Source organism: Canis lupus, chromosome 18 (assembly GCF_048164855.1).
Source record: "Canis lupus baileyi chromosome 18, mCanLup2.hap1, whole genome shotgun sequence".
In the NCBI taxonomy this organism is placed as follows: domain Eukaryota; kingdom Metazoa; phylum Chordata; class Mammalia; order Carnivora; family Canidae; genus Canis; species Canis lupus.
Genome location: NC_132855.1, coordinates 22,271 through 37,422, shown reverse-complemented (window position 1 = coordinate 37,422; position 15,152 = coordinate 22,271). Strand labels below are relative to the sequence as shown.

At 36.5% G+C, this 15,152-nt stretch overlaps 1 protein-coding gene across 6 annotated transcripts in view; it reads right to left on the bottom strand.

Moving 5' to 3' along the window:
* IQUB (IQ motif and ubiquitin domain containing) overlaps window positions 1-15,152 on the bottom strand; it is a 50,670-nt gene that overhangs the window by 32,034 nt on the left and 3,484 nt on the right. For 3 of the 6 annotated variants that reach the window (XM_072783273.1, XM_072783278.1, XM_072783274.1), the window contains exons 3-8: window positions 14,457-14,510; window positions 13,301-13,731; window positions 10,601-10,735; window positions 7,365-7,526; window positions 7,106-7,278; window positions 6,185-6,340 (exon numbers count right to left, since the gene is read on the bottom strand). In XM_072783273.1, the coding sequence (XP_072639374.1) occupies window positions 6,185-6,340; window positions 7,106-7,278; window positions 7,365-7,526; window positions 10,601-10,735; window positions 13,301-13,731; window positions 14,457-14,476 (1,077 nt within the window). In that variant the 5' untranslated portion in view covers window positions 14,477-14,510. The remainder of the gene's footprint in view (window positions 1-6,184; window positions 6,341-7,105; window positions 7,279-7,364; window positions 7,527-10,600; window positions 10,736-13,300; window positions 13,732-14,456; window positions 14,511-15,152) is intronic. The other 3 variants (XM_072783276.1, XM_072783275.1, XM_072783277.1) reach the window with 1 other exon arrangement.

Below are 15,152 nucleotides of genomic sequence, written 5' to 3'. Positions count from 1 at the left end.
CCTAGGAGGAAACATAGGTGGTAAGCTACTTGACATCAGTCTTGGCAATGATTTTTTTTTTAATCTGACTCTAAATGCAAAGGTAACAAAACCAAAAATAAACAAGTGGGACTATATCAAACTAAAAAGCTTCTGCAAAAAATAAAAATAAAAATAAAAAAAATAAGAAATAAAAAAAAATAAAAAGCTTCTGCACAGCAAAGGAAACCATCAACAAAATGAAAAGACAACCTCCTGAATGGGAGAAAATATTTGCAATCATATATCTGAGAAGCAGTTAATATCCAAAATATATAAACAACTCCTAAAACTCAAAAGCAAGAAAACAATCTAATTTAAAAATGGACAGAGGATTCAAATAGACATTTCCCCAGATGCATATAGATGGCCAACAGACACATGACAAGATGCTGAACATCACTCATCATCTAGAAAATGCAAATCAAAACTACAGTAAGATATCACCTCACACCTGTTAGAATGGCTATTATCAAGAAGATAAGAAATAACAAGTGTTGACGAGAATGTGGAGGAAAGGGAACCCTTGTGCCCTGTAGTGAGAATGTAAATTGGTACAGTCACAATGGAAAACAGTATAGAGGTTTCTCAAAAAATTAAAAACAAAACTACCATTTGTTTTGTTTTTGTTTTTGTTTTTGTTTTTCAAAACTACCATTTGACCCAGCAACCCCACCTCTGGGTATTTAGCCAAAAAAAAAAAAAAAAGAAAAAGAAAGAAAGAAACACTAATTCAAAAAGATACATGAACCCCTATGTTCACTGCAACATTATTTAGAATAGCCAAACTATGGAAACAACCTAAGTGTCTATTGGTGGATGAATGGATAAAAAGGATGTGAGATATACATCTATACATCTAGAAATATATCTATACACACAATGGAATACTACTCAGCCATAATAAAGAATGAAATCTTGCCATTTATAAAAATATAGATGGACCTTATAGGGAATTTTGATAAGTAAAATAAGTCAAAGACAAATACCATATGATTTCAGTTAATATGTGCAATCTAAAAACAAAGCAAATGAGCAAACAAAAATCATAGATGTCAAGAACAGAATGGTGGTTGCCGGAGGGGAAGAAGGTTAGGGCACAGGTGAAATGAATGAGGTAAAAACTTCCAGTTATAAAATAAATAAGTGTTGGGTATGTAACGTGCAGCATGGTGACTATAGTTAATAATATTATGAAGCATGCCTGTAAGTTGTCATGAGAATAAATCCTAAAAGTTAACCTTGTATGGGAACAGATGGTAACTAGATTTACTGTGATGATCATTTCACATGTACTACAAATATCAAATTGTATTCCTGAAAAAAAAAATACTGTTATGTATCAATTATAGCTCAATAAAAATTGTTTAATTTTGAAAAAAAATAAATAACATGAAATATATGGTGTACTGGACAATTTTGAGTTGGAAAGACAGTAATTCAAAGAATTTTAGTATCTTGAATATTAGTCAAACTTTGGCCCTAATAATCAGATGCTTCTTCAGAGTCTCAAAAAGAAAGTAGTAAAAGAGCAATGGACATCTTCTGATTTAACAGCCATCACCACTAGAGAGACATCGAGTGGGGAGGAATCTGTCTAAAAGTCTCATAGTGGTGGGGTGCCTGGGTGGCTCGCTCAGTCAGCTAAGCATCTGCCTTCTGCTCAGGTCCTGATCCTGGGATCTTTAGATGGAGCCCCATGTTGGGCTCCCTGCTTGGCGGGGAGTCTGCTTCTCCCTCTCCTCCTGTTCTTCTGCTCGTGCTGTCTCTCAAATAAATAAAATCTTTTTAAAAAACTAAATTCTCACAGTGGTACTCATAAATGGCCTACGATTCTACTGCTGGCCCGTAGACTGCTTCTTACCTTTTTAACAGGATACAACTGTCCTCAGGAACCCTGCACCACAATGAAAATGAAGCACATTATTTAATCTGGTTACTTTTTTTCTCACAGGAAAACTTTTCAATGAGAGAAGCACTGCATTGACATAGTCTGGCACAGATTCTGTAACTTTTCATACACTTGTATTTGTGTTGCACTAGCCTAAAAGGCTTGAGTCTTTGTCATCATCAAGGGCTGCTTCTGTTCAAATGATGCCCTGAGCTAGAGACCCAGCAAAGCTGAGTCATAATCCAAGAGGACCCTTAACACTGAGTCTGAATCAGCCAGAAACACCCAGCATGGAAGAAGGAGGATTGCTAGTCAGCACTATTTCTTTCTTCACTAATAAATGGTCTTTTCCATTTCAACTGCCAAGTGTTAAAACTACGCAATTCAGTTGAGCACCTTCGGGTAGGAAGAAACTAAGTAGGTATTCTTTAAGCTTAACCCAATCCAGAAGCTATTCAGTAAAGAATTCAAGACACACAATTTGACACATGGCATGCTCTCAATTGTGCTCTATACATGTGGGAAAATGAGAGGAAATACGCCAGCCAGTCCAATAATATGAGAGCATTACTTTTTATCAAATTTCTGTTTCAACTTCACCCTTAATAAAAGCCAAGCAAATTGTCCTGGTTGGTTTCCCCTCCTTCAAGTTAATGAGTCCTGTTGTATGGGTTGTGGTTTCTCTGGCTTCCTCACAGAGGCAGGTTCCTCAGGACACAATCAAGTCAAAGCACAGGGCTGCTAAGAGTGATCTTGCAGGTGGTGAAAGTACGGTAGTTGTTATATGCGTGATCTCATAACAAATGAACTGGGGCATGGAGGGAAGCCTTCGTGTTCTTGGGCTCCTTGACCTCCAAAGTACCAGCCCAGCCTACCTCCTCCAGACCCTTAACACCTGCACTAGCTGCGGTGTTCAGCTGACTTTCCAAGCACCACACACGAAATGGACAGGGAATGCCTGTAAATCTTATTCCAATTGTAAAAATCCTATCATGTCCTGTCAAAATAAGTCCTTGAAAATTCTATCTGGGCCTGGGGACAGGACTACCAGATCAGAAAAGTCAAAGTCTCAGCAAATACTCTGCCCAGAATGATAAAACTGGACAAAATTGTATTTAAAAAATAGCCATTTCAGGATTCTGGAAATTGACCAAAGCCACACATCAAATAAATGTTTATTGAAAAAAAATTACTAAACTTCAAGTAGGAACACTGACAGTCTGTGGCATTTCAACTTAGGGCTGCTCTCATAGCCTCCTTCCCCTAATCCCTGGCTTCATCTGTGTCTACTTTCAGGCCACTAAATTGATTTAAAGTGAGGCAAGGAAAAAACTCCATATTCCCTGAGCAATGTCACAAACAACAGTAAACTCAATGCAAAAAAAAACAAAAAGAAACAAAAGAAACAACAACAACAAAAAAATGGCCAGCAACTCAGCTGCAACGGTCTTCCAGAGCAAGCAACAGCCAGGTGAGTGGCCAGAAATTAATCAGGGAGATCAGGAAAGTGAGACAGCCGTAGTGAGCCACCATAACCTCCCCAGCATGCCTGGTAGCCTGAAGGCGGAACACAGGTACAGGGTAAACACATACTAGGAGCGAGCAGAAAAGGCCCCCCCTTCAATATCCCAGGCTAACCGTGAGGCCTTGTGCAGAACAAATACAAGAAAACCCAGCAGAAAGTAAAAGCCAAGATGAACAGAAACTCAACTTGTCTGAACTTTGAATGCATCCTCCAATCCACACATGAGTCCATTAGCAAAAGTGGAAGCTTTACTAGATCAAGGGACTTGAACACAGCCTCTGATCAGTCACTACCTAACCATTATGCTATGCTAAACCAGGGACAACCCTTAGGAAGCCAGACTTACAAATAGGAAAACCACCACCAAAAAAAAAAAAAAATTGAGTGGAGACATCAATGGCTACCTTCTGTGCTAGAGACAGACTCTCTAAAGCAGATTTCAGCAATGACACTGTTGATACTTTGGACCAGATAATCATCTGTTGCAGTGGGGCTGGAGTTTTTATGCTTACGGGATGTTTGGCAGCATCCTTGTCCTCTACTCATTAAAGTACAGTAGCACCTCCCCCAAGTCATCATAATCAAAAATGTCTGCACCAATGTAAATGTTGCTATTAAGCACATGAAAAGATATTCAATATCATTAGCCATCAGGGTATAGAAATCAAAACCACAATGAGACAACACTTCACACTCACTAGGAGAGCTATAATGAAAAACAGAAATAACAAGTATTGATGAGGATGTGAAGATACTGGAATCCTCATATACTGCTCCTGGGACATAAAATGGTGCAGCTGCTCTGGAAAACAGTCTGGTAGTTCTTCAAAATGGTTAAACCTATACTTACCATATGATCTAGCAATTACATCCCAAGAGAAATGAAAACATATGTCCACATTAAAATGTCCATCAGCCCATAAACAGACAAAATACAGTATATACATTGGCATGGATACTATACCTAATTGAGTATATTCAATGGAATATTATTCTGCAATATAATAGAATGAAGTATTAATACATGTCACAAGACGGATGAGTCTTGAAAACATTATGCTATGTTTAAAAATATTTATTTTTATTTTTATTTATTATTTTTTAAAAATTTTTATTTATTTATGATAGACATAGAGAGAGGCAGAGGCACAGGCAGAGGGAGAGGGAGAGGCAGGCTCCATGCCGGGAGCCCGACATGGGACTCGATCCCGGGACTCCAGGATCACGCCCTGGGCCAAAGGCAGGCGCTAAACCACTGAGCCACCCAGAGATCCCCCAAAATATATATTTTTAAAAGCCAATCACAAAAAACTACATATTGTATGATTCCACGTATATGAAATATCCAGAATAGTTAAACTGATAGAGGCAGAAAGTGGATTAGTGGTCTCCCAAGGCAGAAAACATTGGATGGAAATAGAGACTGACTGCTAGTGGGTCCAGGAATTTTTTCTGGGATGATGACAATGTTCTAAAATGTTGTGTAACTGTTTCTATAGTAAATAAATTAATTAATTAATTAAAAATAAATCATTAAATTGTATACTTTTTAAAAAAGTATATATTACGTTGAAAATAAAAGTTTTAAATGGAATAAAAACAAAAGAAATAAAATGGTACATTAGAAAATACCTATGTAACATAAAAGAAGACAGTAAAGGAAAAAGAGGATGAGAGAGACATCTGACATAGAGAAAACAAGTAGCAAGTGTTTGATACCATCCAATCTTATCAATAACATTAAAATAAATGTATTAGACATTCCAATCACAAAGTAGAGATTATTAGACTGCATAAAAAGATAAGATCCAATTATACGCTGTCTATAAAACATACATTCTAGATTAAGACTCAAAATAGGTTGAAAGTAAAAGGATAGAAAAAGACCATGCAAACAATAACATAAAGGAGTTGGAGGAGCTATATATTAATATATATCAAAGAAAGCAGACTTTAGTATCCTGTTGCTCTCAATTACTCTGGAAAGCTCCGTAGGTGACTCTACTATATGAAGGATTAAGGCCAAGGTAAAGAGAAGATGAAGCTAATAATGGCCAGAGGTAACACACAAATCCCTGGGGCTCTGCAAGCATAAGGAAAGGACTAGGAGCATTTAGCGTTCTGGTTCCTTTTACTGAGGGGAAAATGGAGATAAAACCTGCCTTTAATACCAGTGAAACAGAACTCACACTGATAAAGACTCTCTTCTTGACCAAACTCTGATTAAGCTCCTCTGAGCAGTTTCTCAATTAGGCTTCAACTCTTGGCTTCTGTGATTATCTCCGCATTGTTCGATTTTCCCCAAGTCCTGCTAAGTCAAGCTTAAGGAGAATCCCTCCCTCATTTGATCAGGTTCCTCATCTTAAAACATATCCCCCCCAGATGATGCCTAATCACTCAGTGAAAAACCCTGTTAGAATGCTTTACTCTCCCCTTACTCCTGATGTTTTAGTAATTTTCCACCATTGACCCCTACCCTACCCCTTGGCTATAAATTCCCACTTTTCCTTATATTTAGAGTTGAACCCAATCTCTCTTCCCTTCCACAAAACTCCACTGTACTAGCCCCTCTTAAATAAAGTCTTCCTTATCATCTTTAACATGTGTTATGAATAATTTTTTCTTTAAGAACACTCATGTGGGTTGTTTTATAAGCTGGTGTGGCTTAAGAAAACACAAGTAGACACGCATAGAACAACTGGCTTATTTATTTCATTTTTAGTATTTACTCATAATAAACATTCTCTTACCGCCTGTAATCTTTGAGCATGGTATTCTGCTGCTGAAAAATATTTTCCTGGTGTCACCAGTTTATCAGTCATATTTGATACATACACACCAATTTTAGTCATCTGTGTGGATGTTGTATTTGTAGTTTGTTGGAGCTTTTTTCTCAGAAAAACTGTCTAAAATAAAAACATAAACATTTATTTAAATATCCACAATATAGACATATCAGTGAGTAAAGAGCACATTTTCCTGTGTTCTTAATTTTCTGTTATTATATGAATTACCATATAATTCCTTGGAAGATTTTAATTTATTTTTTAAGTTTTTATCTGAATTCCAGTTATTTAACATACAGTATAATATTAGTTTCAGGTGTACAATATAGTGAATGAACACTTTTATACATGACCCGGTGCTCATCATGACAAGTGTACTCCGTAATCTCAATCACCTACTTACCTATTCCCTTCACTCCCTTCCCAAACTGTCAATTTGTTCTTTATAGTTAAGTCTGTTTTTTTTATTTGCCTCTTTCTCTGTCTCTCTCTTTTTTTTGTTTCTTAAATTCTACATAGGAATGAAATCTACATAAGATGAATGGTATTGGGCAGCCCCGGTGGCGCAGTGGTTTAGCCGCCTGCAGCCTGGGGTGTGATCCTGGAGACCCCAATCCCGAGTCCCACGTCGGGCTTCCTGCAGGGAGCCTGCTTCTCCCTCCTCCTGTGTCTCTGCCTCTCTCTCTCTCTGAATAAATAAATAAATTTTTTTTAAAAAGAATGAATGGTATTTGTCTTTCTCTGACTGGCTTATTTTGCTTAGCTAATATGCTCTAGCACCATCCAAATCATTGCAAATGGGGAAAATTTCCATTTTAGAGAGGTACACAGAACATTTGTTGATTTGCAGTTTGAAAAACCTACATAGAAAAATAAAAATATTACCTGGGTATCTCTACAAAATACATTGTCTTTTTCAGGAATCTTTTTAGGTACAGTTTGTGTTCCAGCATTATGATATTCTATTCCTGTTATTTTATGTCTGAATCCACCAAGAAATGGTTTGTGAAAGTCAGATTTAATAATCTCAACAGGTACCTCCTGGTACTGAGCAATGCCTAAGGAGGTAAAACCAAGATTGAATGAAAGTTCACCTACAAAGGGACTCTAAAATACTTTATCTAAAAGACATCAAATAACTAACCAGTTTGTACTTTGACAGTTATGATTTGAGAGGCATCAGTTAATCCATGTATTCTTTTGATTGGAAATAGATCTGGATCTGTAGAAAAGATTTCCACCTGTACAATATCCTGTGGCTTAACTCCATATTGCAGTAGAGTCTCATTATTTTTAAGAATCCTTCCTAAAAATGACATGAAATTAGAAGAAGAAGCATTCGTAGAAGTATGGCAAAGAAATAACTACACATACTAATTTCAAGGGGATGGAAAATGTCAAAGATGATTATATAATAAACACATATAGTTTAAGTACTGAATAGAATATTGATGATGTTCATTCCTTGCTGTAATGTTAGTACAGAAAACTCCACAATGGGAAAAGTTAAGATGCAAGAATTCAGCATTACAAGTAAAGCTACAACTCTCATAGGATTTCTCATCAGAAATACAAATACATAATAACCCTGAAACTCCGTAACTATTTAAAAAAAAAAACAACCATATTCTATGAGCAAAATCATATTCTAGACATTGACTTTCTAAAAAATCAGTGTGTTATATGTAAACACAGGACATATCTTTATCAGGGAAAATTTGATTATTTTCATACCCATTCCTCTCTCCAGTACAGAAAAGCATAAACTCAGAGTTGCATCTTTCCCCTTCTGTTCCTATAGTCAGAAACTCATATAAAGAAATTCATGAAAAAGTGAGGTTAAGCCTCAGGTCTGTGCTGGAAAAAGTGTACATTACTCTATTTTTATGTTATTTTTCGTATTTTTTTAGTTCTATCTCCTTTTATTGGTTTATTCTATAAATTGACCCAAATTTTACTTCTCTATTTTAAGGAATAAAAACTATGCATAATGTTAATGGCTGCTGTTTTGATAGAATCTATATGACTCTTCCAATGCATGGTCTTCCTAAATTACAATTAAGAATTTAAACATAGCAAAGGTTTTGTTACCCTCCTTCTTAGAAATAATATCAGATACCACAGCCTACTTTAGCTATGTTTAAGAAAGCACAAAGTTCCTTGAGTTTCAATTTCACATCCCAAATTCTTAACTTAAAAAATTAACATGAATATTATATGGACTTTGTGATAGGCTGAATCATGGCTCCAGAATATATCCATGTCCTAATCCCCAGAACTTATTCCAAATGCCCTTAGATAGGATGGAAGGGAGATTTGACTACAGAGGAGAAGATGATAAACCAGAAGCAGAGAGAGATTTGAAGATGCTCTGCTGCTTGCTTTACAGATGGGGGAAGGGGCCATGCAAGGTGTACAACTCTAGAAGCTGGAGAAGACAAGGAGCAGATTCTCCCCAGGACCTCCAGAGGAGGAACAGCCCTGCCCACAGGTTGGCTTCATTTGAGTGAAACTGGTCTATAATTGCCGGCACTCGGGACTCTAAGAGGAATCACGTGTTACTAAACTTGTGGTTAATTTTTACAACAGCCACGGGAAACTAATACAGACGCCCAGAGCCCTCTTCACTCCTCTGGTTTGTGTAGTAGGCTTAGTCCCACCAAATTCGAACTCCAATTCACGGACGAGAAGAAAGCACCTATGTTAGAGGGAAGCTGACACAGAATCCGCTCTTTTACTGTCGTGGCTCACGTAAGCCCGGTACCCAGTGGAGATGCCGCCACTTAAAATACAGCGAATTAAGGTCATAAAGTACAAAGAACAGTCTCAGATACCACTGGCTAGTTACTCCATTCTCAAAGTGCTCTTTCTTCTCCAATTTGGAACTTCATCTTATAGTTAATGCCAAGCAGTTTCAAATATCCTTTTTGGAGTCATACCTATATTTAAGTTCAGATCCTGTCACTCATTAGCTGCGTGAATTTGTACAACTTTCTCAAGCTTTAGTTTCCTTCCTCCAAAAAAAAGTTAATAAAATACCTACCTCAAAGGGTTATTGTGTGGACTGAATGATAATGTGATAATGACGCAAAATATCTTGTAGATGGACTAGCACATGGTAAGTCTTAATAAATTAACCATCGTGATTGTTATTACTAGTAATTATTTAAATTTTCGTGTTATTTCCCTATCCAAGCTTTAATAGTCAGTTGTTTGAATGCATGAGCATCTTAATTTATAGCACATTCATTATAATAGTTTAAAAATAATTTTGAAATCGAACTTATTGTTTTCTTTGATTTGATGAGGAATTTAATAGGTAAGGCTTACCCTCTTTTTAGTGTTTAGGATTTTCCCACAAAAAAAGTATTCTTATCTCCATGGAAACCTTTTTTGTATGTGGCATTTTATAAGTTAAGAGCAAAACTTTTTAAACTAAAATATTAGCCTCTGTGCAGACATATTCTACAGAAACATTTATTTAGCCATGTTGTTCTCACTCCCTCTATCACAGTTACAAAGACCAAGTCCTCTCATGACATAAGGCTACAATAAAGTGGGTTACTCAGTATTGCCCACAAAATATAAATAAACTTGAACATCATAGGATTGTGAATTGGCCTTAGTGTATAAAGTCTGACAGATAAACCATTTTTAGTCCTCTTCTTATTCTCATTCCTCATCTACTTCTCTCAACCTCATTGCCTCCCACTCCTCACAGAGAATCTACTTCTAGCCACTCTAAACTTATCACTTCCCCAAAGTCCCAGATTTTCTCACCCCTTTGGGACTAAGCACAAGTATTATCACTTTTATTAAATGAAGCTTTTTAGAATCTCCCACTTTCCTTCCTCTCTGTTCTCAGAGTGTTTTGTGCTTATCTCCATTAAAAAACATTTACACATTATGTGTTAACTATTGCACACATTGTCTTTCTGACTAGTCTATAAACAATTTGAGAACAAAGATTTTGTTTCATGTTTCTTTACATCTTCAGTTCTTAGCTAAGTATTTAGAACAAATATATACTCAATAGGGGGCAGCCCGGGTGGTTCAGTGGTTTGGCACTGCCTTCAGCCCAGGGCGTGACCCCGGGGTCCCGGGAATGAGTCCCATGTCAGGCCCTGCATGGAGCCTGCTTCTCCCTCTGCCTGTGTCTCTGCTTCTCTCTCTGTCTCTCATAAATAAATAAATAAAATATTTAAATATATATATATATATATATATATAGCCTCAATAAAAATGTGTCAAATGAATGCAGAATCACAATATAATGTTCCAACAGAAGATAACAATATATTTTAACAAATCAAAGATTTTGATTATTTACATGGTAAAGCTAAAGAAGTCTTGGTAGGTTTTGTTAGCTTCCAAACTTACCTGCATATCTTATCTGCAGTGTATCGGATGGAATAAGTAATTGGTATGAAAAATGATCCTTGAGGTATTTTACAATGGTGTCTATTTTAAAAGGCATTATAATTTCCTGGCCCATAGGAAAAAGTACAACTTTTACTGTAGATAAAAAGAGAAAAGAATCATAGTCAAAAGCAAGGGTCAGCAACCTACAGTCCATAAACAGAGAATTATGGGACAATTTTTAATAATACTGAAGGCAGATTGCCCCTGCCGTGTTCCCCCACTGCACTTCCATGATAAGAGTTACATTTTAATATCTACGGGAAATGACATTCAGATTTTATTTTGCAGATTAATCCAGAATCTCAATAATTAGCATCAGGGGTCAACACCTGCACCCCAACTCCAGCTTAAAGTTCAGATCCTTTTTCCATTCTCTGCAATGGGCATCAGTGCACATTTAGAATTAACTCTTCAGTCAGAATAGCACAAGAAATAGGAAAACTAAACTGCTTTTAAAGATTCCCAATATTTGGTATTAATTGGTACTAATCTGGTATTGGCATCTAGTATTATATTACTCAGATATAAATACGGGAACAGCTCAGAAAATCAAGCATTTTTGTGTACTGAGTACTGGAACAGGAGACCCTGAGACCTACAAGGTGTCCCTGAACTTATGATGTGCACACTTTGGTTACATATTGATAGCATGCATCAGTAAATCAGTGCATACTCATCAAGTTAAGAAAATCCAATAGAGGGGGATTCCTGGGTGGCTCAGTGGTTTAGTGCCTGCCTTCAGCCTGGGGTATGATCCTGGGGTCCTGGGATCGAGTCCCACATCAGGCTCCCTGCAGGGAGCCTGCTTCTCCCTCTGCCTGTCTCTCTCTCTCTCTCTCTCTCTCATGAATAAATAAATACAATCTTTAAAAAAAAAAAAAAAAGAAAATCCAATAGAGAAATTTTCAAAGTAAAAGATCTCTAAATCCATTCTTCTTTCCATAATTGATTTATGTCTACAGTTACTAAAATGAGAAACAGAAAAAACACTCTTAATTACAAATATTTAGAATAACTACACACTAATCTAATTTTCACAAAAATAGGCATTACGTGGCTCACTAGCCATTCTATAAAATAGCAATTCAAGACACTTACATATTAATAATAAAACTTTTCAAAAGTTTAATATAATGGGGTAAACTTTCTTCTTTTACATCTACTGACTTTAAGTTTTAATGGAGAAGATCAATAAGTAAGATGGAGGGCAGAGTACAAACTGTAGGCTGAAAAAGTTTTATATATTTCTAGAGGCCTGACACATAACAATCTTCATAAAGCTAAATGAGACTTTTATCAATAATCTCAGAATGAAATTTAACCAGGCACTGTTGATGCTAAGGTTCTTTGAGATTGTTAAAATTTACTTTCCTAGCTATCAACAAAGAAAACACTTTCATAGATGTTAAGTCATCAGAAGGCTATTCTAGTTGTTTTATGGATTCAAAATTCTATGGTTAATATATTTTAACATTTTCATAACAGTGACTTCCTAAGCTTTGGGAAAGGGAGGTGTATGAATTTGTGAGCCTCAGAAAGTACAGGACTAAGACAACTTTATTCTAATCCCTAAGTATTTGTTATAAACTACTATCCGGCAATCACAGAAATACCAAAAAACGGAGCTCACAGGCTGGCTCAGTCAGTACAGCATGTGATTCTTGATCTCGGGATTGTGAGTTTGAGCCCCATGTTGGGTACAGAGGTTACTTTAAAAAACAAACAAATGGAGACCAAATTTATAGTGAATAGTGAAAACGAGGGATAACAGCTTCAGTTAGGTATAATAGGGCTTAATTAATTTCTTCTCCTTCCTTCTCATTCTTCTCTTGTATGGATACACCACACAAGGGTAAACTACTCCACTGGATTCAAAAGCTACATTTCATCAGCCAAACAAGCTGCTGTTATTATTGTTAAAAGATGGCCCCATATTCACCACCCTATGGATGAACAATTTCAAAACTTATGGACAAGAGAGAGAAGTAGCAGTCAGTTAATCAGCCAACTAAGCTGGTTCTAGATGTAACCACTTTCTTGCTGCTCCACTTTGGCTTTGTTACCAACAATGTAGTGGTAACTCCTACACACCATGAATCTTATGCCTTTAAAATTAAACAATATAAAAATAAAATAAAATAAAATAAACAGTAATTCAAGACAACAATTTTTCTGAAGCTAAATATAAAGTTAACACTAAGAAAAAGTGTGGAAATATATATAAGTAACAAGGTATGAGGAATGAACTCTGGATATGAAACTAAGAAATCTGGAGTCAAGTTCCCTTCCAACTCTATCTAGCTACGAACAAGTAATTCCAAAGAGGTATGCAAAAGAACGACAATTGTACTCAAGAATTTCCCATTTTACCAGGTCCCTAAACATTTTAAAAACCTACTTTATTTAGGAAAGATGGATCAATATCAACTTAAAATGTAATGGTGTTCATCTATTCAGGGAAAACAGATACTATAGAATAGAGTACCTTCACACTTAATTAAGAGATTAAGTGGTAGTGGCTACAGAGGTTTTGGTGGGTAAAGGGAAGGAAAAGTATGCAATATCAAATATAAAACAAATCTTCAAGCAAAATAAATTTGAAAAAGCAACCATTCTTCAAAACGAGGAAAAGAGATTCCTGTCTTCCCCAAGTAATACCTGTTGCTAAAGGATCTTTCATCGATGCTTTCAGAGATTCCTTTATCGCCTTTATCTTATCCAGAAATGCCAGAGATCCAGCATGTGAAAACTGTTTGGCTGACTGCACTGCATTATCATGTTTAGTGAACTTGTGCTTTACAGAATTTCTTCGAGAGTATGAAACTCGTTTGGGGAACAAAACTTCTTCCATGAATTGTTCATCTTCTGGCTCCTCGTTCAAGAAGCTCTGGTCATTTTCCTCTTTCACATGTGTCGTGTGGCCTTCACTGGATGGTGTGACTTCAGATTCACTGCCTTCTGCTTGACCTGACTCTGGAAGCTCCTCCGAGGAAATTGGAACATTGATGGTCTCAAAAGCATCATCATTTTCTTCTGACGCAGTAACAGCATTCTGAGCACCAAATTCTTCTTCCCGATCAGACATTTTTCTGAACCAAAAAAATATATGAAAAATAAATATATATATGTATGTATTTATTATACATAAAAAATTCTTACACCAAATATCAAATTCAGTGCTGGTATACAGTGATGTTCATAACATACTGCAATGTTGCTCACTATTTTCTTTTAAATACTGATTATTTTAGTAACGGCATTAGGTAAAAGCACCGGGGAATTTTTAATAAAAACACCATGAAAAGTAAAAATATCACTAAACGAGAACCTCAAAACACAATAAATTTGAGAAAAATCTACTGTCAAGAATATATTGAAAAATATTTTAAAATATATTGTCAACGCTTCCCTATCCAATGAACAATGCCTTGTGAAAGGGTTTATTTGAAAAGCTTTCTTTCTGAATACAAACTAACACAGGACTTTTATTTCTGGGATTACAACGGATCAGAAGCTGTAAGGGATCTGCCAGCGACCCAGCAACCACACCCTGTATGGTAAGCACTCTTTGTAGTAGCTTTGTTCTCACAAACTGTAGCAAGTCTCCAATGACTTTTGTTCCCCACAACAAACAAGTGTGGGTTGATTTTGGAGCTGACTAGTGCCCGAGGTACAGCAATCCAGAGCTCTGGCTTGGGAGACTGTGACAGCACCCAGGACCTGGGGCCAGAGTGGGCTCGGGCAGCCAAGGGCCAGGCTGCAGGGGCAGCAGCGGGATCAGAGCTCTGAGGAGCCAGTACATCAGGGAGCCTACCTGTAGAAACTGGCAGCCATCAAGGGAGGATAGAAGTGACCTGGAGGTGTATTTCTGTGGCAAGAGCAGGGGCGGATTAAAATATGGAACAAGTAGTGAAGTGGGAAAGCTGTGTTTGGGGCTAACACATTAAGCACAAATCCTTACATAGAAAAAAAAAAAAAAACCTTAGTGAAGTTCTCTAGCCTTCCTCAAATATGGAATATCTGGAATAAAAATATATATTTGTTGAATTCAATGAATATAGCATTATAATTGAAGAGAGAATTGGGAAACTAAAAGATAAATAAAATGATTTGATATAGAATGCAGCAAACAGATAAGGATATGAAAAATATGAGAGATTAAGGGCCATGCAAAAGAGAAAAAGTCTAGCATATCTATTGCTAAGTATATCTTTCTGTGAGCTCAGAATGGTTTTATACTTTTAAAATAAAAAAATAGCAATGAATATGCAGCAGAGACTGTATGTGGCCTGAGAAGCCCTTTCCAGAAAAAGTCTGTCAGCCCCTGATCTAATTAACAGATGTCAAATCTGAATCACAGAGGAAACAAAAAGATAAATGAGAGAAAATATTTTTAAAGTAACGGTTGAGAATTTTACAAAACTCTTTTTTAGTATATGTGCTGCCAAAGCAAGCATGAGAATTTTACAAAACTGATGAAAAGTATGGATCCAAAGATCCAAGAAGCATA